At 38.0% G+C, this 25,305-nt stretch overlaps 1 protein-coding gene across 6 annotated transcripts in view; it reads left to right on the top strand.

The window, feature by feature from the left end:
* Nucleotides 1-25,305, top strand: part of SIPA1L2 (signal induced proliferation associated 1 like 2) — a 183,338-nt gene that overhangs the window by 109,954 nt on the left and 48,079 nt on the right. For all 6 annotated transcript variants that reach the window (XM_071549552.1, XM_071549555.1, XM_071549554.1 and 3 more), the window contains exons 6-9: nucleotides 3,069-3,243; nucleotides 7,702-7,805; nucleotides 20,517-20,674; nucleotides 22,198-22,774. In XM_071549552.1, the coding sequence (XP_071405653.1) occupies nucleotides 3,069-3,243; nucleotides 7,702-7,805; nucleotides 20,517-20,674; nucleotides 22,198-22,774 (1,014 nt within the window). The remainder of the gene's footprint in view (nucleotides 1-3,068; nucleotides 3,244-7,701; nucleotides 7,806-20,516; nucleotides 20,675-22,197; nucleotides 22,775-25,305) is intronic.

The raw sequence follows: 25,305 nt of genomic DNA, 5'->3' as shown, positions 1-25,305 counted from the left end.
ATAGTCATGATTGTTAAGCTAGTTTTGATATGTTTATTTTAGTACTTTTGTTCACTCTTGACTTTGAGGAGGACTTTTAATTGAAAGTTAATTTTTCCGAATGTCCTTATTTTCTCCTGTGCTTGTTGGTTCTTCTGGTAAAACAATACAGGAAAATCAGAAGCACTCAATTCTGAATCCAAGAGTTCCCAATGTGCTGTTGCTCTTTCTTTGCTGTTTGAACTTTAGAGTGAGTTTAGGTTAATCTAGTAAATAATATTCACTTTCAGAGGGGTAGTATGTTCTAGGTAGTATTGAATATGTGTGTTTCGAACCGACCTGAGTATTTCCTAAACACGTTAAAAGTATTTCCTAAAAACTGGAAATGAAGATTATCCATTGAACTGGCCAAAGGGATTCTTTAATCATCAGTTCCTCATTTTGAGAAACAGCAGTACATAGCAGTTTTATTTCATGTGATCAGTTCTGAAAATTCAGTCCTGTTGTGAAATGGGCAGTCACCCGACAGAATGTAATGTATCCTACATGCTGCTTAATGTGGGGTAATTACCCCTGTGCCACGAACTGTAATGAGATCCAGTTTTCGTTTTAATCCTCTTATGTACTTAGTGTATTCAGTTTATTACTCAGGTAAATACAAAAAGAGTTATTATTGGCAACTGAGGGTGATGACTGGCTGAAATATCATGAACTTAAAAATATGAATTCTGATCTAGAAGATTAATACTGCCACCAGAGTAATATGAATTTTGTGTAATGGTGTATTAAATGTTTGCATAGTTCCTTAGCAGACTGAAGACTGCTTTGATGTTTTGTTTTAGTTTTCTACCTGTTTCATAATTTTTCAGTGAAATCTAATATGGATTATGGAGGAAACATGGCTAAACTGTGTCCCTAAAAATGACTGTAGAAACTAGATGTAAATTGGATGATTTAAGTATTTGATTATATAAAGAACCTGCATTTTCCCCAATTTATTCTGGCGTATGATGATCAACATTAAATTTGACTGTAAATTTACAAGAAAAGTCAACTGTTTATCTACTACTGTAGTTTTTTTTAAACCTTTCTCCAATTTCCCCTTAGTTTCCCCTTCGAATTTCTGCTAATGGTTATTTACTGTATATATGCTTTCTGGTTCCCCTTGCATCCCTCTAGGAATGTTTACTTCTCTCCAGGTCATAGGATGAGATTTTAAAAAGACCAGGTAAATGAGGAACTTTGGTTGCAGTGAAGTTTAGTGGCTATTGAGTGTCTCATCTCTTGAAGTTCCTTGTCGTTAAAAGATTTAAAGACTTCACATCATGAAAGTCAACAAGTCATTACATAATAAAGAATCTGTGCAAAAAAGTTGGCAAGATGCCAAGGTTCAGCAGTGTGGGGTTCTGACTAGAACACAATCATTCTAAATCAGGAAGAACTCCCGTGCACCTTCAATACATCACATACCCAAGTACCTAAATGGGCTTAAAAATTATTTGGTGATGTGACATTATTAAATTGTTCTCTGTGTTACATGGAATGTAAAGCTTCTGGTTTGGAATTAATGAAATCAGAACCATGTCTGCAATTATTTACTTAAAATAAACTTGAATAAGCATGTGGTGCCATTTCTACACTGGCAAATTTTATCAGTTTTAAACATTCTGATACTTCATGCCAGTTAAATGCACCACATTAGAAGATCCTGCCGAAGCTCATCTTAGGCATTGACATTCTGAATGTACCTCGATTTCTGCTTTTGCACAGCCCCCATATGCTTGACTGAGAGTTCTTTTACTCAAGTCTTCTAATTTCATAGTTGTGAGTAGTCCTAGCACATGGGTAGGAGGCTCAGATTACTGCAAATAAGCTTGCAGCTGCTGCCTTGTTGAGCAATATTGATATTGATAGAATTGACTTCATACACAATTGCCTGGCATTTACAGTACTTGTCCATGAAGGGGAATCCCAGGATTAATTCATGTCTTGGGCTGGTGAGTTTCAGATCCTCATCTTCAATGTCTCTCTTAGCATGATGTTTACACCACAAGATGGTAGGTTGTTTTTAAGATAGAGATATACTTCACTTTGGTTTGGAATTACATTGATATTCATGAAAACATGCAATAATGCAGCAATTGTTGAAGAAGGAAAGTTAAGGATTATGAATTCTGGGATGATATGTTTGACACTTCCTTCTTTCACGTATGCCATGATCTATTAAGGGGACTGGAGTTGGACTTGTTTTCAGAGGTCTTTTCCAACCCAATTGATTCTATGATTGTATGATTCTATGTGTGTTTTTTTGACTCAAATCTTTTAATATGCTTATCTTGTAGTTTTTTCTCAACATTGCTGTAGTAAAACATGGTTGCAGTAGCATGTCTGTGGACTTGTTTTACATTACACTTAACATGGCAGACCATGTGTAACATATGACTAAGGAGAAGCAGACTGTTGTTGTCACCTTTGCTCTAACAGAAATATATACAGTCTTTGCATACCACATATTTTAGACACTAATCCTGAAGTTTGATTAAGTAAAGTCTATAGCTGGAGAGTTGATTTGAGTCATGAGTATAGATAAATGTTTGAAGCAAATCTGGTGTAACTGGTGATCTCTGAACATTTGTGAAGCTCTAGAAAGTGTCAGTTAAGAATAGGACTAATCCATTCACATGGAGGTTTCCTGTTTGACAGCTTATGTATGCATAAAAGCTAAGAAGACAACAGTGTGCTCAAGTAATTATCTCTTTTTTATACTTAATAGTTTATAGTTTTTATACTTTATTTTTGTACAGAAGTAGTTTCTGTCTTTAATCTTCCTTAATTGAGACCCTGTTTAACAAAACTGTTTAACTACAATCTGATTTCTGGCTTGAACTATACTTTTGAAGATGGGTAATACTTTTTAACAGTCAACGATTTTATGGGGAAGGCAAAACATTATGTATAGCAGAAATTACTGTTCTGAGGGCCTGTATTGACTGAACTACACTGAACTTTAAAGGGTAGAAATGGGGGACAATAAGCTCATCTGGTTTTACATTATTTTTAAAACTATTTTGTTTCTTTTTTAATTTCAGCTGAGTTTTCAGCATAAGATTGGTATCCTTTACTGCAAAGCAGGCCAAAGCACAGAGGAAGAAATGTATAACAATGAGATGGCAGGACCAGCTTTTGAAGAGTTCCTTGATCTGCTGGGCCAGAGAGTACGGCTAAAAGGATTCAGTAAATACAGGGCTCAGCTAGATAATAAAAGTAAGTTATGTTTCCTGCCTATAGTAGAAATAGTAATTATCCAGTTGATCTTCTGAAAAACATGTTGTCTTTTCACTCTCGTGACTTGGGTTTTGATTAGTAGGATTATATGGTAAACGAGGAAGATGGAGCATATGGTAACAGCATGTATCAAACCTTGTCTGAAAAGTTACTTACTTTTTCTATGGCATTAGTAGAACTGAAAATCAAAGCAACTTATTCCATTTGTTTGCACTTAGTTAAAATCATACTATGTGAGTGACATTTCAGAATTTTCCCGCTACACTGTAACATCTTACTCATAAAAAGGCAAAAGGAAAGATGTGTGTTTTGAAATAGAGTCATGACAAGGGACCATTCTCCTTATGTCAGCTAAACTTTCGTGCTCCCTTTTAATTAACGTGGACATTTATATTTGAGGAGAAATCGGATTTTCTCAGTTTTATAGTTTTTCACACATGCACAGTAAGCATGTTATCATTCCTCAGTTGATAATTATTCATCTATCACAGTGCTGTATTATTGGTGCCATTTCCTCAAGTCTTTCTCTTTCCCTAAGTGCAATAGTGTAAAAATTTAACGTGTGAATTGGTTGGGTTTTGTTGCAAAAATAGGAACTGAAGTATTGCTGTTAAAAAAAAGTCAGTGATATGTTAACACACTTCTTTATTTAGCACTGTTTTCAGTGCCCTTAACCCATTAGTTTAATGATGTTTTGACAGGATTTTGGTAACTGATCTCTGTGAGCTGTGATCTAAGGATGGCTAGGTATTTATTCAATTTATTTTAACATAGTGCCAACCTGGCTAGGCACCACATTTATTTCTATTAATGTTAGTGCCTTTTGCTTAAGCCCATGTTTGTTTCACTTCAATAATTCAGGCTTGATAAAGACTATTGCATCCTATTTCAGTACAGAACAATAACCAATTTTTCAAATTAATGTGTAGAAATATTTTTTAACATGCTGTGGATGTCAGACTTCTGGAATGAATTGAATAAGGATAAAAAATTGAAAGGAGTAAGGGATGTTCGGGTTTTCCTTCCCACCCCTCCCAGGCAAAGCATGACTGAATATCACCTCATAATTTCTACACGTGAAAATATATACTGGTCTGTCAAGAAAATTCAGTTTCTGTATTTCTGTGCTTCATTATGAACTTGCATTGGTGATCAGCATTGTCTATGTATCATGCATTGACAGTAACGTGACTTTAATGTTTTACTCGGTCTTTATGCCACTAATGATATTGTCCTGTCATGGTATGTTCTCATAGTTTGCAAGAAGCACAATGGAATTAAGAGAGTTCACAAAGATATAGTCTTCAGTATTATATTAAATGTAAAATACCGACCTAATGGTCATATTTTCTGTGTTATACTTATTTTTAAAATATAATAACACAACAAGCTATTTATAATTGAGTAATACATTGCTCTGACTGTCTGCAGGTTCAGAATAGTGTAATAATTTAATCTCTAGGAACTACAGTTTTGGTAGTCACAATGTTTCAGTAATAATTCTTGCTCAGTTATTGTAGGATTCATGCTTGTTAAGTGTTTCTGTTCTTAAGTGCTTGACTAGCTGTGAGTTTTTTCTATAACAAGTTCTCCTTTCAAAATTTGCTTATTTAGCATTTTGTTAAGTAGTTGGTCCATTTCTTATGAAACAGAGAGAGTAAAATGTTATGGTGTGTTGACCTGGATGGCAGATAAGCTCCCACCTCTTGCTCACTCACTCACTGTCCAGTTTGAGAGTTTGACATTAAGACAGTTCAATGAGAGAATGGAAAAAAGGAAAAAACACCTCCCTCCCAAAATAGCCAAACCAAAATAAAACCCCCCAAACAACAAAAGAAATCAACCCACCACTTCAACGATCAGCCAACCACACAAGGGAAGCAAAGGCAAGGCATTGCCACCTCCCATTAGCTTGCTGATGCCCATCCAGTCTCTGAGCAGCAGCTACCATGCTCTGCTTGTGTTTGGTATGGAATATGTCTGTGGTCAATTTGATTGTCTGTCCTGGCTGTGTCTCCTCCCTGACTCTTGGCCACCCCTGACATGCTTCCCAGGGAGGGAGACAGTGTGAGAACCAGAGGTGGTCCTGGTGCTGTGTGAGCAATGCTTAGCAATACCTAAAACTGCTGTGTTATCAACACTGTTTTGATCACATACAGAAAAACGAGCACCATGTGGGTTACTGTGAAGCAAGTTAGCTCCATCCAAGCCAGACCCAGTGCAAATGTGAACAACATGTGGAATATATTAACTATAAACTCTTTTCTGCCCTTTTTTAGTGCAGTTTTATTGATGTGCAGTTTCAAATCCCAAGATCAAGAAATAGGAAAATTTAATGAAACTTTACCAACTCAATACTATATAATTTGTTTTAAAACATATCAATCTACTAGAAATGAGTAATTAAAGAATTATTATTGGAACATTAATGTTCTCATTTTTAATGTTCAGATTATAATTATGGATTATTTTATAGATAAATTGGGTTATGTTTGCATTTAATTTCCTTATAACTATAAAGAGAGAAATGAAGATGAAAGAAATTGGGGAAATGTTATAATTTTGTGTCTACAGCAGGATAGTGCTGTTTTACTTTCATTTGATAAAAAGTGCTTTTTCTGGAAAATGTCTCTTAACTAAAAAAAGATCTAGCCAATTTTCTCAAACTTTGTGTAACAGAACTAATGTTCGGAAGGGAATGAGGGGCAAAAATGTCAGCCCAGATATAATTTTTTTTCACTTAAATTTTCAGTGGAGTAATGTTGGTAGTAGAAACAATTATGTAAATTTAATCACAGTGGGCCTGAGGAGGTGTTTCAGTAGAGCATGTGTTGAGTTTTAAGATTTCAGCTTGCTTTGTGTAGTGGACTAAATTTCAGAGGAATAATTTGTTAGTTCATTACAAATGTCAAGGTGCTACATCAAAAGTATTCAACTAAGTAAGATGTTATATTAGGAAAGTATTGATTTTAAGGTTAAGGAACTATATACTTTCTTAATATGTATTTAAATTAGTATTTCTGTAATAAATATTTAAAGGAATTGCTTTTTGCAATATTTGTTGAAGATAATTTAACTTTATTTAGTATCTAGTTACAAATGGAGTCAGGGAGTAGGGCTGCTGACATTAGTGTAGGTTAGACAGGTATTTGTTTTATATTTCACAGTATAAATTATTTCCTCTTTCTGTCTTTTCAAAACTGTCTTTCTGAAATGCCACCAAAAGGTTAGAATGGAATTAGATTTTCAAGTAAGATTTTCAAATAGAACAGTGCAATAATGTTTCCTTTTTTCAGCAGGATTTAAGAAACTTCAGTGGAAATTATGCTTCCTATTTCTTGTATAACTGTAATTTGTGTTGCATAGATATCAAGAAATGAAGTAATTTTATTGTTGTACAGACGTAACTGATAAACCCAGTTATAATATGAATATGCTCATAATTATATACACACAAAATATTTCTAGATTTAGGGCTGCAGACAAGTATGGTTGCAGCCAAATTTTACCCTTAAGTATAAATTTATATACTTTTAACTGGTGCACTAGCATGGCTAATCGATTTCTTTTTGGAATGCAGTTACTGTTTAAAACAAAGCAAGACCCCAGAACCTTAAACAGTGTGTGAAAGAGTGTGCTGGAGAATGTTTATTGATGTAGATAGCATAAAATTGCAATAAAATGAGTGAACATGGAAGAAGAGAAGAAGAATTGGTAGTTGTCTTGATTCAATAGGGTGGTCATTAAAGTAAAAAGTTAAACTTTTTAGAAGTTCATTGTGTTTACTTAAATAGTCCGTACATATTGAAGACGGGGAATAAAAAGGATTACTCTATGTCTATGGTATAAAACTCACCTAATTTGCTGTAAACATTGTAAAATGCTAACTCTACTAATAAATTTTCTAAATAAGGAAAACAAAAATATTAATGCATATCATATATGAAATGCATTTTAATGATTTTCAAATGTGTGAAAATTTCCATTAAAATTTTAATGCATTATGTACATATTTTATATTTTTAAAACATCTGATCTTCAATATGTGTTTTAGTGTCAGTTTTGAAGTTCCTTTTTTGTCAGGTATGAGTTTAGTTAATTAACTGGTAATTAACTGTTCAATAATGAAAATGCATATTACAAAAACTATACTCAAGTGTTATTTTCTTCTTCATGAAGTGCCAATATAGTCAAAATTAGATCATTTATATCTCAGAGATAGCAAAATTTTTGAGAATTTTTCTTCAGGACACTTCTATGTCAGAATATGAAACTAAAGAGTAGATCCTTTGCTGATGCAATCTGGTTTTCTTCTATTGAAAAGAAAGATTAAATTGCTTAAATAGATTTAAATCATAGCATTCAAAGAGTGGTGTCCTAAAAAGTAGTTTGAATGTTCTAATTAACTGACCTTCTTGTGATTAAATTAATTTTCAGCTGATTCAACAGGAACTCATTCCCTCTATACTACCTATAAAGATTATGAGTTAATGTTTCATGTATCAACAATGCTTCCATACATGCCCAGTAACAGGCAACAGGTATGTTTTTTAAGCTTTTCATCGTTACTGTACATTATAAATGTTTGACATTGAGTGTTGGGGTTTTTGATAATATATGTTGATAACAGAATTGTTTTAGATGAAGTATGACTCAGGTGTATTTTTTTTTCTTGAAAAATTATAAGACATTATAAGAAATCTCATAGGATTTTTATTCTGTATAGTTCAGGAAACTTATCCCATCTGCCCCATTTCATTATATTATTAAAAGACAATACTGCCTGTGGTGAATGAGTTATTTTCAGTTTGGACATATGTTTTAAACACTGAACTGAATGAATGTTGAAAATAGTCTTATGGTTAAAATATGCATGTAATAAGGTTTTTTAATCAATTCCACTTAATCTTTATATTACAGATCTTTATTAATGGGTCAGCTTAGTAATAACTGGTTAACTGTCCCCTTCAAGGTGCCTGTGAAGACAGGAAACTGCAGTGCATTTATCTTATTTTTAGAGCATTCCCTTTGCTTATGTAATATTTCAGAATATTCTCAAAGCATTAAGGATGGCTAAAAACCAGCACAGCATCCAAAGTGTGCGGTGCACCAGTAAGGCTATTCTGTCTTGCCTGTCTAAGATACTTCTTGGGACTTAACTAAAAAGTACAAGCACATTTGGTATAATATATCAGTATTAATGCTGAAAAGAAAAGCAGTAGAATTGCTTGTAGGTCAGACTGATGGTAGTTTGTAACTTTCTGGGCTACTACTCTGTTTTTTGAGATTTGCAGAAATAAGTCTTGTGTTATTTAGTTAGTTTTAGAATATTCTCACACTGTCATGCAAGTACAAAAATTTCAGCTGTTTTGAAGGGTTGTCATGAAATAAGGATGATATCTCACTTTGGTTTTGAACAGCACACAAAAAATGCTTACGGATTGTTAAACCACATGTGGGTTGTATCCTTCATGCCTACCCTAACAATAGGTCTGGTCTGAGGAAAAAGATATGTCAAGGCAGCAAGAAAAAGATAAAAGAAAGCAAATTAAAATTATTCAGAAGAGATACATAAAAATCAAAATGGAAGAAAGTATATCATGTATTTATGTATTTTAAATGTCAATGCATGGAACTCTGAACAGTTTGAAGAGCTGTATCGAGTGAACAGTTAAGACAACTTTAACTCCATTACACTTAGAATTTAGATGTGGTTTAAAGAAACTAAATTGAGAATCAAAAGACAGAAACTTTTCACCATGTGAATAATATGAAGTTTAGATGACTCATTAAAATGTGTGGCTTTCAGGAGATAGAATGTTCAGCTATATTAGACACTCAGTTGTGACAGTAGCTATTAATCAAGGTATTGCATCTTCATCACTGATTTAAGATTTTTCCACTTCTCTAAACTTTTGCTTACATCTTATTACAATACAGGATTAATTTAGTAAATGCACTCAAAGTTGATTTGCCTGTAATCACTCATAACAATCTTTGACTGGAAAGTCCATGTAAATAGGGAAACCATTCTCTCGTAAGGAGATATAATACACTGAATGAGCTTGCCTTAAAAGAATAAAATTAATATTTTCATAACAAATCACAGGCACTGACAGTAAATATGGCCTTACTTGGAGTTTGTTATTTTGTTGTTGTCTTTCATATATTTCCCTTGTTTGTGAGAACAGAATATCCTCTTTGCCATAATCCACTAACTTTCATAGTTTTTTGCTGTTCGTCAGCTTCACTGCTGTGTTGCTCACCACCCCCTATTACTGTCCTTTCACTTCTTCCCGTGCCTTCCTTTCATTCTTATAATTTCCTTACGTGTCTTTCTTTATAGTCAGGTGCTGATTCTTGTGTACAGAATTTCAATTTTAACCCCATGGTTTTCCCTAGCAACAAGCACTACTTTCCACAGTGTTTTAGTAAGTTCTCATCATTGTCCCTTGAACAGGTTCGGTATTTAGCAGAAGCACTATGTTGTTATTCATGGTTTTCTTGGGATCAAAATAATGTGGCAGTTTTCCAAGTTAAAGCAGTATGCCTATCTGAAGACCCACCACATTATTTTTCAGGTGATGAGATCTATCAGTGTTTGCACAGCATGGCCACTGTCTTAATGAAATGTGACAAGTGCACCCAAAGTACCAGAATTTAGCCAGCCTTAATGTGCAAAAGGGATCTATAATAACTGTTTATTTTTCTTCTGTTTAGTTCCAAAGTACATAATGAAGCATGAAATGTATCAACAGTCTTTTTTCTCACAAGCTAGGATAAAATTTGATTAGGTCTTCTTCCTTGAGGCCTTTTAGATGTGGAAGACCACAGATGCACGTGCATCAGTTGTGCTCAAGACAGAGAGGCTTACAGGTGCTGTGGAACATGAATGTTGTTTGTCTCATCAGGGTTTGGCTCACTAACTGCATACCCACATAAAGGGAAGTTAGGACCATGGTAATTTTTCTTTTAGGTTATGTTAGCAATGAAGATCCCCATTCAACAGTCACTATCTGCTAGTTATTATGTATGTTCTGGCTGAAGTTGTTGCATCCTATGTCCCTTGCTTGGTAATGAATGGACAAAGTATTCAGTCACTCTTCATAATCTATGATGGTGACCTCCAATGAGCAAGCACTGAGCGTTGCTTGTATTCCAAATACCTGTGAGCCAAAAATAGGCCGCACCAGAACTGTTTGTTGCTTCTTGCAGGATATAACTACGCCCTGCTTGGTCCCTGATCAGGACAGCCCTCTAGTTTTAGAGCCAGCAGGAGATCCAAAGAGCAAGGTAATTTTCACTTTGGCTGCAACATAGGCTGGGAACTTTCAAGTCAGCTGCTCCTTCCCTAGGACAGAAAAGACTACCAGCCCTGGTGTGGCCAGTTCCTGTTCCTTTACTGGCCTTTTCTTCAAATCATAGTTGAAGGCTTTCCCCTTTAAACTTTACCTTTGCAATGTCCCTTTCCAAACCATTCCCTTGCAAGTTTCCCATTCACGCATTTGTAGTCTGCTTGTGTACACATGGTCAAACCTGATTAATCCAAAGCAGTTCAAATAATCAGTTTTTGCTGTTTAATGAAAACTTAAAAATGAGACAGATATGCAATAACAACATAAACTTTTTGCATTTAAACTACTGTTAAAATTGTTGGGTAACAAGACCAGTGATACCAAACTCGGTTTAACCAGATCTGTTGAAAGATGTTTTGCCATTGATGTCTGGTTTTGGTATGGATTAAGAACACAAATTGAAAATAAAACTTTTGAAGCCACTTATTTTAGAAATATACTAAAATAAGTTCAGAGATTTTCTTATTTGACTGCTAAGACTCTGTCATTTAATTGAATGAAGAGTATATTTCACTGCTGTTTCAACAAGAACTCCTTGTTGTTTTGCAGTTTGACAAGGAAATTAATTCTACAGAAGTGGGTAGGTTTTTAAGGCTGAGTGTAACCTATAAATATGCTAAGTTTTAAGACAGTTTTTTTTTCTTCAGAGATGCATATCTGAAAGTTAAGAATTGTTAAAATCAGAGAATTAATATAACTATTACTTGGTGCAAATAATTTTAATTTAATGGATTCTGCTTTTCTAACATATTTTCCATATTGACTCCCCTTTGTGTGTCTTGTACTCCTACGTAACACAACTGATTTCCTTTTGGCTACCTATTATACTTGGTTAGGTTCATTGTCAAACTCTAACATGTCAGTTTAGACTGATACTGAAATGATGTCAAAGTGTGTTTGATGTCTCCTTACTGTAAGTAATTCTCTGTAATCTGCGCATCCTGTTGAGAGTTTCTATTGTGCTCTCCATTGGCATGAGACTCTTTAGAGTATGTTAGAAAAGCAGATTGAAAAAAATAATACAACATCCAAAAACCCCAAACATGAGCAGACCTCAAAATGGGAGAGGAAAGGGAAACTGAGAACCTGGGAAAAAAACAACTAGGAGATAAATGATGGAAGGTTACAGAATGGAAGCTAGAGAAGGGTTTCTTACAGATCTTTTTGCTTAGTTCCGGTTTCCTTCAATTCCTTTTTCATTTTCAGTATGCTATCCTTATCTCACATTTCCCAGAGAAGTATGTGTTCCCTCTTTCTTCTCCATTCAATATTTTATTCTTTTCCTGTTCCTTCATCCAATCCAAAACACTTCTTTCCATGTTCCAGATCACCCCAGTTTACTTCTCTCCCCTTTCAAAGTTCTTTGCATTATGAACCTCTGTGCACAGCCACAACTGTGCCTTGCATTGCATTGTGTTGAAGTTGACTGACCACTTATGCATGACAATTATTTATAAGTGTTTGTTGTAGTTTGGGATTATTATGTAAATTCTCTCCCCTGCCACTTAACTGCCCAGGCCAGCGGTTGACAAAAGAAGTAGTTAACTGTGATCGCTGGGGTGGGGGCAGGTTTGTCTCTTTTGGTTTTTTTTTGGATATTCTCCTCAGTCTTGGCTCGGCGGAACGGGGGAGTGGGGACTCCAAGGAGGCAGGCTGCCCTGCTGGTTACTGCTGGGGTTTTTCCCTGGCTGTCTTGCCGCTGCCTACTTCGGATTACTTTTTCCTGCCGTGCTGCTACCTGCCTTGGATTTGCTGCTGGTCGCTCGTACCTTTTCTGCTTCTTGGACGGGGAACACAGGGGAAGAGACTGAGTCCATCTGAAAGCCCACTGCTCGTCTGTTTCGCTGGAGAGGGACTGAAACTCACTCTGCAGCCAGCGGGCTGTGACAAGGACACTTAAGTATAACCTTTTCTCCCGGAGGAAAACCTGCTGGGTTTTTGTTGTTGTTGTTTTTTTTTTTCCTCTTATGGTGTTGGGGAAGTGGGTTGCACTAGTCTGTTTACATATATATATATAGCAGTTATCCTTCTTGTATTAAAATTCCTTTTCTTAAATTTGATAAAGAGTGGTGTGATTATTGAGGAGGAGGCCCCTCCCCTGCTTGTGGGTAAAACATTTTGGTTTTTCCCCTCAAACTGAGACATTTCTTGGCGCCCAACGTGTGGGGCTTGTAAACAAAGAAGGATAACTGCTATTTTGTGGCACCATGTGGGTCTTGAGCTTAGAGTTCATCAGGACCATCCTGTATAATATATTGGCTTTTTGTTGGTACAAATTCATGCCAAAAGGAGCGGCAGGTTTAAGTCTTATCAACAAATCAATGAGCAAAACTCAAATAGCCGCAATTATTATTGAGTTCTTACTCTGGATTTATGGTGCCATGAATTCGATGCCTTTGGATGTCATGTGGGTGGTGCTCTCCAGGCTGTTTTCCTGCCGCAACCTAAGCTGCTACCTCTGGGGATTCAGTGATAATAGTACGGACCCTTGGGAAGGAACAAAGGGGAATCTCTTCTCCCAACCCTTTGTCCATTCCCCATTCAAGTCTGCTACAACAGCTTTTGAGATGTTTAAATTCTCCCTGGATGCCAGAGATATCTTGCTCTTTATGGTTTTTCTGCAGGGTTGTATCCCTGCAGCTTACAGAATGTTTGAAGGTAGGGCCAGGGTTTTTCCAGAATGCATTCAGAAACCTAGCCCAGTGAAGGGGGAAAAGCGAGAGAATAAAACCCCTGATGCCACAGTGAAGGGAGAAAAGGATGAGGCTAAACCAGGAGGACAGGCCAAGCCTATGGAAGTTGCCCCTATTCAGAAAAGGAAATATAAGACCAAATTAGACCATCCAGCAGACGATGAGGGGGCTGCTGCACCTCCACAGCAAGCAGACCCAGAGCCTGAGATTATCACTGAGTCATTGTCATTTGATAATCTCCGTAGTTTGCGGAAAGACATTGCTCGACACCCGGGTGAGCCCATCCTGACTTGGTTGATCCGAGTTTGGGACCTTATGGGTGAAACCTTACAACTGGATGGTGCTGAAGCCAGGTTTTTGGGGGCTCTGGCCCAGGACGTGGCTATTGAACAGGTGTTCGTGAGGGAATCAAAGCCCCTTTCACTCTGGGCACGACTTCTAACGAGTGTAAGAGAGAAGTTTGTTTATAGAGAAATCCTGCAGGAACATCATATTAGGAAGACTTGGAAGACGATGGAAGAAGGAATTTTACGTCTGAGGGAGATGGCAATGATGGACGTGCTTTTTGGAAGAGGTGGGCAAGCCAATAATGACCCTGACAAGGTCAGATGCACACCACATATGTGGTGGGACCTTTCACGCTCGGGGCCAGCTGAATACACCGATTTCCTGGCATCCATGTATAGGGAAGAGAACCATGAAACAGTGGGCGCAGTAGCAAATAAGCTCCGGATATATGAAAGCATGACCCACAGCCCAATGCAGGCCCGTATTTCTGCTGTAGAGACATTGGTTGAGAGTCTCAAGACGCTGCCTGCAGAGGTAAAAGCGATCAGAGAGGAAATTAGGGAAAGTCTCCAAGTGGCACCAGTGCGAATGAGAACCTCTGAAGTCAGAGCCAGACGCCCCCCAGCCAGAGGAAGTGGACAGACCTCACGAACTGAGATGTGGTACTTCCTGGCCAAACATGGAGAAGACATGGGACGGTGGGATGGGAAACCCACCCGTGCCCTTGCAGCCCGAGTACAAGAACTGAAGGAGAATGGAAGAAGGTCAGTGAGAGTAAGTGCAGTCCCAGTTTCCCACGGGCAAGAATCTGACCCACAGGAGGGCACCTCCCAGGTGTACTCATCGAGAAAAGGTTCTGACCGCTATGACCAGGATCAGTGTTAGAGGGGCCCTGCCTCTAGCCAGGTAGAGGCACGGGACAACCGTGTCTATTGGACTGTGTGGATTCGATGGCCTGGTACATCAGACCCACAAAAGTATAAGGCTTTGGTTGATACTGGCGCTCAATGCACATTAATGCCATCAGGACATGTGGGCTCAGAAACTATTTCTATTTCTGGGGTGACAGGGGGATCTCAAGAGTTGACTGTGCTAGAAGCTGAAGTGAGCTTGACAGGGAGAGATTGGCAGAAACACCCCATTGTGACTGGTCCAGCCGCCCCATGTATCCTGGGCATTGACTACCTCAGGAATGGATATTTTAAGGACCCAAAGGGGCATAGATGGGCTTTTGGAATAGCCACTGTACAGACAGAAGGGATTGAACAATTGAACTCATTGCCAGGTCTCTCAGAAAGTCCTTCTGCTGTTGGACTGTTGAAAGTTGAGGAACAGCAAGTGCCAATTGCCACCACGACAGTGCACCGTCGGCAATACCGAACGAACCGTGATGCTGTGATCCCCATCCATAAGATGATCCGTGAACTGGAGAGCCAAGGGGTGGTCAGCAAAACCCACTCACCCTTCAACAGCCCCATCTGGCCTGTGCATAAGTCTGATGGAGAATGGAGATTGACTGTGGACTATCGTGGCTTGAATGAAGTTACCCCACCGCTGAGTGCCGCTGTGCCGGACATGCTGGAGCTCCAGTATGAACTGGAGTCCAGGGCAGCAAAGTGGTATGCCACTATTGACATTGCTAATGCGTTCTTCTCCATTCCTCTGGCACCAGAGTGCAGGCCACAGTTTGCTTTCACCTGGAGGGGCGTGCAGTACACCTGGAACCGACTACCCCAGGGGTGGAAACACAGTCCCACCATCTGTCATGGACTGATCCAGACTGCACTGGAGAAGGGTGAGGCTCCAGAACACCTGCAATACATTGATGACATCATTGTGTGGGGGGACACAGCAGAAGAGGTTTTTCAGAAAGGAGAGAAAATCATCCAGATCCTTTTGGGAGCTGGCTTTGCCATCAAACGGAGTAAGGTTAAGGGACCAGCCCAAGAGATCCAGTTCCTGGGAGTGAAGTGGCAGGATGGACGCCGTCAGATTCCAACAGAAGTCATCAATAAGATCACAGCAATGTCTCCACCTACCAGCAAAAAGGAAACACAAGCCTTCCTGGGTGCCATAGGGTTCTGGAGGATGCATATCCCAGCATACAGTCAGATCGTAAGCCCTCTCTACTTGGTAACCCGTAAGAAGAATGATTTCCACTGGGGCCCTGAGCAGCAACAAGCCTTTGACCAGATCAAGCATGAGATTGCTCAGGCTGTAGCCCTTGGACCAGTCAGGACAGGACCAGACGTACAGAACATGCTCTACTCCGCCGCCGGGAATAATGGCCTGTCTTGGAGCCTTTGGCAGAAGGTGCCTGGTGAGACTCGAGGCCGACCACTTGGATTCTGGAGCCGAGGCTACAGAGGATCTGAAGCCAACTATACCCCCACAGAGAAAGAGATCCTAGCCGCCTATGAAGGAGTCCAAGCCGCCTCAGAGGTGATTGGCACAGAAGCACAGCTGTTTCTGGCACCTCGACTACCAGTGCTGAAGTGGATGTTGTCAGGACAGGCTGCCTCTACACATCACGCCACTGATGCTACCTGGAGCAAGTGGATTGCCCTGATTACGCAGCGCGCCCGTATAGGAAAATCAAATCGCCCTGGGATCCTGGAAATCATCACAAACTGGCCTGAAGGTGAAAATTTTGGTCTAGCAGATGAAGAGGAAGAGCAGGTGACACGTGCGGAAGAAGCTCCACCATACAATCAATTGCCAAAAGAGGAAATACGCTACGCCCTCTTCACCGATGGCTCCTGTCGCATTGTAGGGACTAATCGCAAATGGAAAGCAGCTGTATGGAGTCCCACACGACAAGTTGCAGAAGCTACTGAAGGAGAAGGTGGGTCGAGTCAGTTTGCAGAGCTTAAAGCCGTGCAGTTGGCCCTGGACATTGCTGAACGAGAGAAATGGCCAAAGCTTTACCTCTACACCGACTCATGGATGGTGGCCAATGCTCTCTGGGGATGGTTAGACCGATGGAAGAAAACCAATTGGAAACGCAGAGGGAAACCCATCTGGGCTGCCGATATATGGCAAGATATTGCCACCCGAGTAGAGAAGCTGATTGTGAGAGTCCGCCACGTAGACGCACACGTGCCCAAAAATCGGGCCAATGAGGAACATCTCAACAACCAACAGGCAGACCGAGCTGCGCAAGTGAAAGTATCACAGACAGATCTGGACTGGCAGCACAAGGGAGAGCTGTTCTTGGCTCGATGGGCCCATGATGCCTCGGGCCATCAGGGCAGAGATGCCACTTATAAATGGGCACGAGACCGAGGGGTGGATTTAACCATGGACATTATCTCTCAGGTTATCCACGACTGTGAGACATGTGCTGCCATTAAGCAGGCTAAGAGAGTGAAGCCCCTGTGGTATGGTGGACGCTGGGATAAGTATAAGTACGGGGAGGCCTGGCAGGTTGACTACATCACACTGCCACAGACCCGCCAAGGCAAGCGCTATGTGCTCACCATGGTGGAAGCAACCACAGGGTGGCTGGAGACACACCCAGTGCCTCACGCCACTGCTCGGAACACCATCCTAGGCCTGGAAAAACAAGTGCTGTGGCGACATGGCACCCCAGAACGAATTGAGTCAGATAATGGAACTCATTTCAAAAACAGCTTAGTTGCTACCTGGGCGAGAGAACATGGCATTGAGTGGGTGTATCATATCCCCTACCATGCACCAGCTGCCGGGAAAGTTGAGCGGTGTAATGGACTGTTGAAAACCACTTTAAAGGCGTTGGGTGGAGGGACTTTCAAACACTGGGATCAACACTTAGCAAAGGCTACATGGCTAGTCAACACTAGAGGCTCTGTCAATCGAGCCGGCCCTGCCCAATCAGAACCCCTTCACACTGTAGATGGAGACAAAGTCCCTGTAATACACCTGAGAGGTATGCTAGGGAAAACAGTCTGGATCAACCCTGCCTCAGGCAAAGGCAAACCCATTCGTGGGGTTGTCTTTGCTCAAGGATCTGGTTCCACCTGGTGGGTGATGCAGGAAGATGGAGAGACACGATGTGTACCTCAAGGGGAACTTATCTCTGGGTAAACGACTCATATTACTGTATTTGTAAACACTTAATTATTTGAAAGAAAATTTAAGTTTAATGTAGAGTATCGGCATGGAAGAGAATTTAGGGGTGGATAATGTTGTAGTTTGGGATTATTATGTAAATTCTCTCCCCTGCCACTTAACTGCCCAGGCCAGCGGTTGACAAAAGAAGTAGTTAACTGTGATCGCTGGGGTGGGGGCAGGTTTGTCTCTTTTGGTTTTTTTTTGGATATTCTCCTCAGTCTTGGCTCGGCGGAACGGGGGAGTGGGGACTCCAAGGAGGCAGGCTGCCCTGCTGGTTACTGCTGGGGTTTTTCCCTGGCTGTCTTGCCGCTGCCTACTTCGGATTACTTTTTCCTGCCGTGCTGCTACCTGCCTTGGATTTGCTGCTGGTCGCTCGTACCTTTTCTGCTTCTTGGACGGGGAACACAGGGGAAGAGACTGAGTCCATCTGAAAGCCCACTGCTCGTCTGTTTCGCTGGAGAGGGACTGAAACTCACTCTGCAGCCAGCGGGCTGTGACAAGGACACTTAAGTATAACCTTTTCTCCCGGAGGAAAACCTGCTGGGTTTTTGTTGTTGTTGTTTTTTTTTTTCCTCTTATGGTGTTGGGGAAGTGGGTTGCACTAGTCTGTTTACATATATATATATAGCAGTTATCCTTCTTGTATTAAAATTCCTTTTCTTAAATTTGATAAAGAGTGGTGTGATTATTGAGGAGGAGGCCCCTCCCCTGCTTGTGGGTAAAACATTTTGGTTTTTCCCCTCAAACTGAGACAGTGTTACACTGATTTTATTTTAAATTGTTGAAGAAGTGACTAAGATCTCTACGAGCTTGGTAAGGTTCTTAAAAATAATGATCTGTCCTCCTGTTTGTATTTTTGTACCTTGTAGAGGTTTCAGCTCTTGAAAACTAGTTTTGGGGTAGGATATGGGAACTGACATAATTTAAAAAAGGTGTTTGCTAGTAAAATTTCAAACACTTCTAAAACTTATCTCTTGCTAAGTGACTGCTATTCTTGCTTGAGCTACCCATGAAGGCAAGCAGAACCTCCTAAAGGGGACTACAAAAGCAGAAAGTATTCTTGAAAATAGCGATTATTTCAAATATAACTTTAAAGAGGATTGCATTCTAATTTTTTTTTACTTGCTTTGTGGAAATGAACATGAACCACTAAGGCAAGAGAGAGTAACTGGGCACTTAGCGATATAAGGCAGAAATTAATCACCCTGTACCCTTCAACTGGAGATTTCTTACAAATTTAAAATTCCAAACTATGAGAGTATTACCTTCTAAACATGAAACTGTGCTGCACCACTGTGATCTAATTGTATGACTCACTAGTTCAGCAAGTTAAAGCATACCTGACACACTTAGTTCTGTGATCAGTTCCATAGAGTGTACTTGTACTGCAATTTGTACACAACAGGTTATATACTTTAATTGGCTCAAATAGCCAGTTGTTTTGATTTTACTCTGAAAAACATGGAAACTTGACTGAGCCACATGACTTACATCAAATACCATTTTCTGTTCTTATGTCTGTTGTAAAGTTTCACAAGAAGTCTTATTTCTTTAATATGTATTTGGGATTTTGATTATGTTTCAAATAATACAGATATACTGAGTGCTTTAAAATTGTGGCTTTGGTCCTTCTTCCTACCTTTAGAATAACATCCTCTGTGTTATTTTTAGATGGGTTTTAGTATATGCAACTTTGCGGTTTTTTGTTGGTAGCTGATATTCCAGTTTTTAATGGAACTGAAAGAAATACAAGAAAATACTCTTTTATTAGAAAAATTAGGTTCTGTAAAATCAGCTTGATAGAGAAATTATTACTGGCTCTGTCATAAAGTTTTTAAATAAATTTATTTTTATATCCTTTTTAGTTACACATGAGCTAAGGTGTAGCTTAAGTGTATGCTGTTAGTCGACAGGGCAAGGTCTTTCACAGCCTGGGTAACATTTTAAATGTAGCACATGGTAGACTACTTTTATTTCTGTCTTTAATTTGTGTGGATATTTTATAAGTAAAGGTATTTAAGAAAAAAAATGTGAAAAATTACCTCCATGAGGGAAGTGAACATTATTTTACTGTGTTGTTTTGTTGGGTTTTCTTGGGGAGAAAGACTAGTGGTCCCCCATTGCTGGACATGTTTTGCTGTTTTTACTAAGTTTTAGCCTGTGACAACGATTCAAACACTTTAAATTATTCCTTAAATATATTGATGATAAAAGCTACCAATTACAAGAAGGTTTTAATTAATGAGTTTCTCATAGCTATTGTTTCTCCATGAATCTTAGCTTTGTTCCTCTAGTATGCAGTTGTTAAAATTTGTGATGAGTATTTGTGATAATCTATGTTTTTCTAAAAATTAGATAATAATATTAGGGACAATATTTAATAGAATTGCAACATAGAAAGCAAGTTTTATTGAGAACTAGAAGCAATATTATGTTTTTATTGTAGACAAATATTACACTGTAAAGAGGGAAGTGGTATACAGTAGTCTGGATAGTGAGAAATGTCAGATGATGTAACATTTTTTTATCGGTTAAGTGATGCACTAAAGTAAGAGAAAAACATTAAAATAAACAAGAAATGAGCAGAAACTATACAGAACTAGTGTGGGGATGTGAGAGAACTCACTAGCATTTTTGTGAACTTAGACCAATTTCCTTTCCCAATATTTTTGCATTTCAGTCCAATGTCTTTTATCTGTAGTTACCCAGAATATGATTTATTATTTGTGTAAAATTATGTTTAATTTATTTTGAGTTTCTTTCCTAAGATGAAGAAACTGTGATTATTTTTTAACTAATTTTTCAATACATGTTTCTTGTCTAGCTGCTAAGGAAAAGGCATATAGGAAATGACATAGTTACCATTGTCTTCCAAGAGCCAGGAGCGCTTCCTTTTACTCCAAAAAATATTCGTTCCCACTTTCAACATGTGTTTGTCATAGTCAAAGTGCATAACCCTTGCACTGAAAATGTGTGTTATAGGTGAGTAGAGCCTTATAACTATCTAAGTTTGTTACTAAGACTACAACGGAACTGTCTTCTAAGAGTTTTGTATTTCTTGAAAATATTACATATACAATTTTAAAACTTCTGCTACATTTCCTGTGAGTTAGAAACCCTGGTGTCTGCCTTGCACACATCTAGAATTATGGAGCATATTTTGTAGACTTAAAATGAGTATAAGCAGAAGTCTGTTTTGCTGATTTATGGACAGAAAATGGGGATATAACAAGTTAGTGAAAATAAGATTTGCAGATGTAGCAATAAAAATTAAGTTAGAATTTGTATTGCACATTTGTTTCCTTTTACAATAGTGTGATTTAAAATAAAGTATTTCAGAAGGCTATTATCCTGTATAAATCCCTGAGTATGACAATATGACACTGGGATGGGCCGTGGCCTTTAAATATAAGAATGAGGTCTTCTGGAGAATATAAAAACATCTCAAATTTCAGATGACCTTAACTCTCACATTTAAATCACTGCATGAATTTGAGCATGGTAACCAAGGTGGAAACATAGTTGTCAACTGACTGGGACTTGTGCAAATGATAAAGACATGATCTGTAATAACATAGGTTTAGCAAGTATAAATGTCATTTTTTCATTATTTGGAATGAAATCCATCATAAGGTTGGGTCATATTACTAGTTGTCCACTAGAACTTCAACTATCTTTTAGAACTTTGTTTTATTTCGATAACCATTTTGTGTCTAATAATACATGATATTTCCTAAGTTCCATTTTTCTTACTGCTAAACGATGTCTGTCATCCCAAATGTGACTGAATTTCAGTAAAACCAGTAGTAGTTAGATGTAGTTTGCACTGTATTTTGAAATTATTTTTCAGTTGTAATACATTAAGTATGTATCAATTAGAGGTATAATTGTATCAATTTAAAATATCCCTATTTCTCTTACATTTTGCTGTGAACTGCCTATATGAAAAAATTACAGTTATCTTCAAATTTTATGAACACAGACTAGCCAGCTTAAACAGGTGAAGAACGCTCCATTATAGTCACACTGGACACCAATACTTTGTCTTCCCACTTCATTGTAGCAAAATACCCAAGGATTAAAATGAATTCAGTTTATATATTTCTTATTTTTAAGTTGATGCAACTGAGTGACAGCTGAAAATGATAGACTTAAATAAAAAATAATTTTTAAAAATACTTCTCTCATTTATGTCTCACTATGCATTTTTATATTTATGCCTTTAAAGAAAGGAGACAGTGACACCCTAAGAAGTCACCTTTGTTATCTTTTGTGGTAGTAAATAGTGTCCTTTTTTAATAATATCCCTTATATATTTAAAATTAGAAAGCCATTTTAAAACAGACAACCAACTGGTTTTCTTTGATGAGTCTGAAAAGTCTGAAAATTGACAAGTTAGAGCTAAATGCAACTGTGTAAATGGACTACACAGATCACAATTCTGCTTATCATCTGATTTTTCTTTTTCTAGGGAATTTACCATTTTGATTTTTTTCTGTTTCTAGTGTTGGTGTTTCACGATCAAAAGATGTACCTCCATTTGGTCCACCCATTCCCAAAGGAGTAACCTTCCCCAAATCAGCAGTCTTTAGGGACTTCCTTTTAGCCAAAGTTATTAATGCTGAAAATGCAGCACATAAGTCGGAAAAATTTCGAGCCATGGCCACACGGACACGTCAAGAATACTTGAAAGATCTGGCAGAAAATTTTGTTACCACAGCTACAGTAGATACTTCAGCAAAGTTCAGCTTTATTACTTTAGGGGCAAAAAAGAAGGAAAAAGTGAAACCAAGGAAAGATGCACATCTGTTCAGTGTTGGAGCAATTATGTGGAATGTGATTGCCCGAGATTTTGGCCAGTCTGCTGATATCGAGTGTCTCCTTGGAATCTCCAATGAGTTTATCATGTTGATTGAAAAGGAATCCAAAAACGTTGTGTTTAACTGCTCCTGCAGAGATGTTATTGGATGGACATCTGGATTAATGAGCATCAAAATATTTTATGAAAGAGGAGAATGTATTCTTCTGTCTGCAGCAGATAATTGTACTGAAGACATCAGAGAAATCGTCCAAAGACTTGAAGTAAGTAGAGTTTCTAAACTGGAATTCCAGTTTTTTTATGAAGAGTTACTCCTCTACATCTCCCTTGAGACAGAATTAATAATGTCCTATGTTTATAGTTCAGGAGTGTTTTCAGTCTTCAGAGAACATTACAAATAGTAATCCTCACAACAGCACATGAGATAAGTATTATCAACCCATTTTTCAGGGGTAAGGATTCAGATACCATTAATCTGATTACTTGCCCAAGGCCATGGATGGTGCTAGTGTTGAAATCACAACTGAAAAAGTGAGCTTTTGCATTCTCTTGCTGTAGCCTGTTCTCAAATCACACCTTTGTCAGTAGAAATACCCTTTCATTTAAAATACACAAAATAATGTGTAAAATATGGTCACTTTGACGTTTTGCAATAATCCATGTGAGTATCAGCAGAAAATTTTGTCTTAGTGTTTCTGCTGTTTTGTTCCTCTATAGTGAGCAACTGCAGGAAGTAAAGAAAACTAGAATAATTAATGACAGTTTTTACAGCTGACTTGATAAAGTTTTTTCAGACACTTGATGACTCCATCAGTATCACTATGCTGTAACTATTTCAGTCAGTACAAATGAAATTACAAGAACTCCAAGGTAAAAGTGCTGATGCATCTACATCACATGGTTGCATTTTACCCTTTGATCTTAAGTGATTTAGATGGTCTCAGGGTTTTTCCTATTTGAAAGCCCAGCACTGAAAAGAGATCAGTATGCTTACAGTTTTCACACTGGAATAGTTGCATTGCAGGTGATGTTTTAGGGCCTCTGTAGTACTGCAGTCACGTTTAGCATTGCTCAATATCATGCTCTAAATAATAACTTGCTTCTATAGTACAATTACTCTTTCAAGAGGAGAATGTCTTTACATTCTTCTTGCCACTGTTATATTATCCTTTTCAATTGACCCCTTCAGTTTCACTTTCCTTAGACAGAAAATACTGAAAAATACTGTTTCCATTAAGTATTGTTAAGTGAACAATATGAACTGCTTAACACATGGAAAACAAGACAAAAAACCTAAAGTGCTAGTGAAAACAAGTGACAATGTCTTTTGCTATTTTTTTCACTTATTCAGTTTTATAAAACATGGAAATATCCCAGTTGCTGAAGGTAGAACTTTAAATTCAGTAGTTAAACCCACAAAATTAAATGTTTATCTATATTTACTTGAATACTTCCTCTTTCTTATGGTCAGATTTTTGAGTTAAATAATGACAAATTGGTTTGTAAGCCTCAAATTTAGCATCAGTTACTGCAAAGTTTATTCAAATGTTGACTTCAATTATCTGTTCCAATGTCCTCTGGCTCCCTTCTATCTTAAACTGCCACCTATCCAATTTTCACACTGATTACAAGAATTAACTGTCATTACTTGTTTTAAAACATTTTTAATCCCTGTTTCTTGCTTCATATTTTCTCTGTTTCTCTGCTTCTTCCTCTTTTGAAAGCTGCATATTAATGTTATTTCCTGGTTGTTTTGTAATTGCGAATGCTTTCTACAGTCCTTTTATAGACTTGATATAAAACCATTACAGCTACTAAAAAGTGTTTAAAACTCTGATACTACGCTTCAAATGCATATTTTAAAAACCTTTTAAGTGACTCAGAACACAGCTAAGGTCAACAACCAGATGTGCCAGCAGATGCTAAAGATGAAAGCTCAAACTGTGATGTAATATCAGTCTTCAGTGACCAGATGATTAACCCTTTACAGTCATGAGTAACTTTCCTTAAAACTAGTGATTAAAATGTTGCAGTTACTAAATGAGATTGTCAAAAGAAATAACTACCTTTTGCTGCCTGGATTTATATCGTGCAGGTGATTAGGAAACCTATTGAAATATCTAGATTAAGAAAAGGTGTGAAAAGCTGAGACCATGATTTTGATTTGAACCAAAACAATCATTATAGGAATGAAAAAAGACTCAGATTTGTCAGTATAGATAAATTTGTATTTATGGGGGAGAGTATCTAGTTATATAAAGTAGAAACAGCAGCAAAAGCACACTAGTCTAGTTTAACTTGGAGGGCTGTGTTTGAAGGCAGAAAAAGCAGTGGTGGTTTGTATTAGGATAACACAGAATGGCAGAGTGATACAACAATAAATGGAAACACTGAATGTATCTTTAGACAAGAATCTGAGTTGGCAAAATTTCCTTAGTATCCTGCATATTAAAAAGCTCTTCACCTTCCCCATGGCACTTGGAGGATCTCTGTCTTTTACCTTTGTGTGTATTAAGTGCATTCAGACAAGCTGGCTCTTAGTTCATCAGTGGCCACAAGATCAGGGAAATGGCAACTATGTAAGCAGAATGACCTGTTTTGAAGTGGAGCAGCACCATGTTGAACGTGACATGAATATGTAGTGTGCAGTGCTGCCTTTTAGGGGATAGATAGTTGTGGAGGAACAGATCTCCTGGAATACTTTCCACTGGGAATAGGTGAATCTTTGGCAGAAATATTTATTTTCCTTATCTTTTAACTTTGGAATATTTAACTATCTTGAAGAAGAGATTTT

This window comes from Pithys albifrons, chromosome 2 (genome assembly GCF_047495875.1).
Source record: "Pithys albifrons albifrons isolate INPA30051 chromosome 2, PitAlb_v1, whole genome shotgun sequence".
Classification (NCBI taxonomy): Eukaryota; Metazoa; Chordata; class Aves; order Passeriformes; family Thamnophilidae; genus Pithys; species Pithys albifrons.
This window is presented reverse-complemented; position numbering and strand designations above follow the sequence as displayed.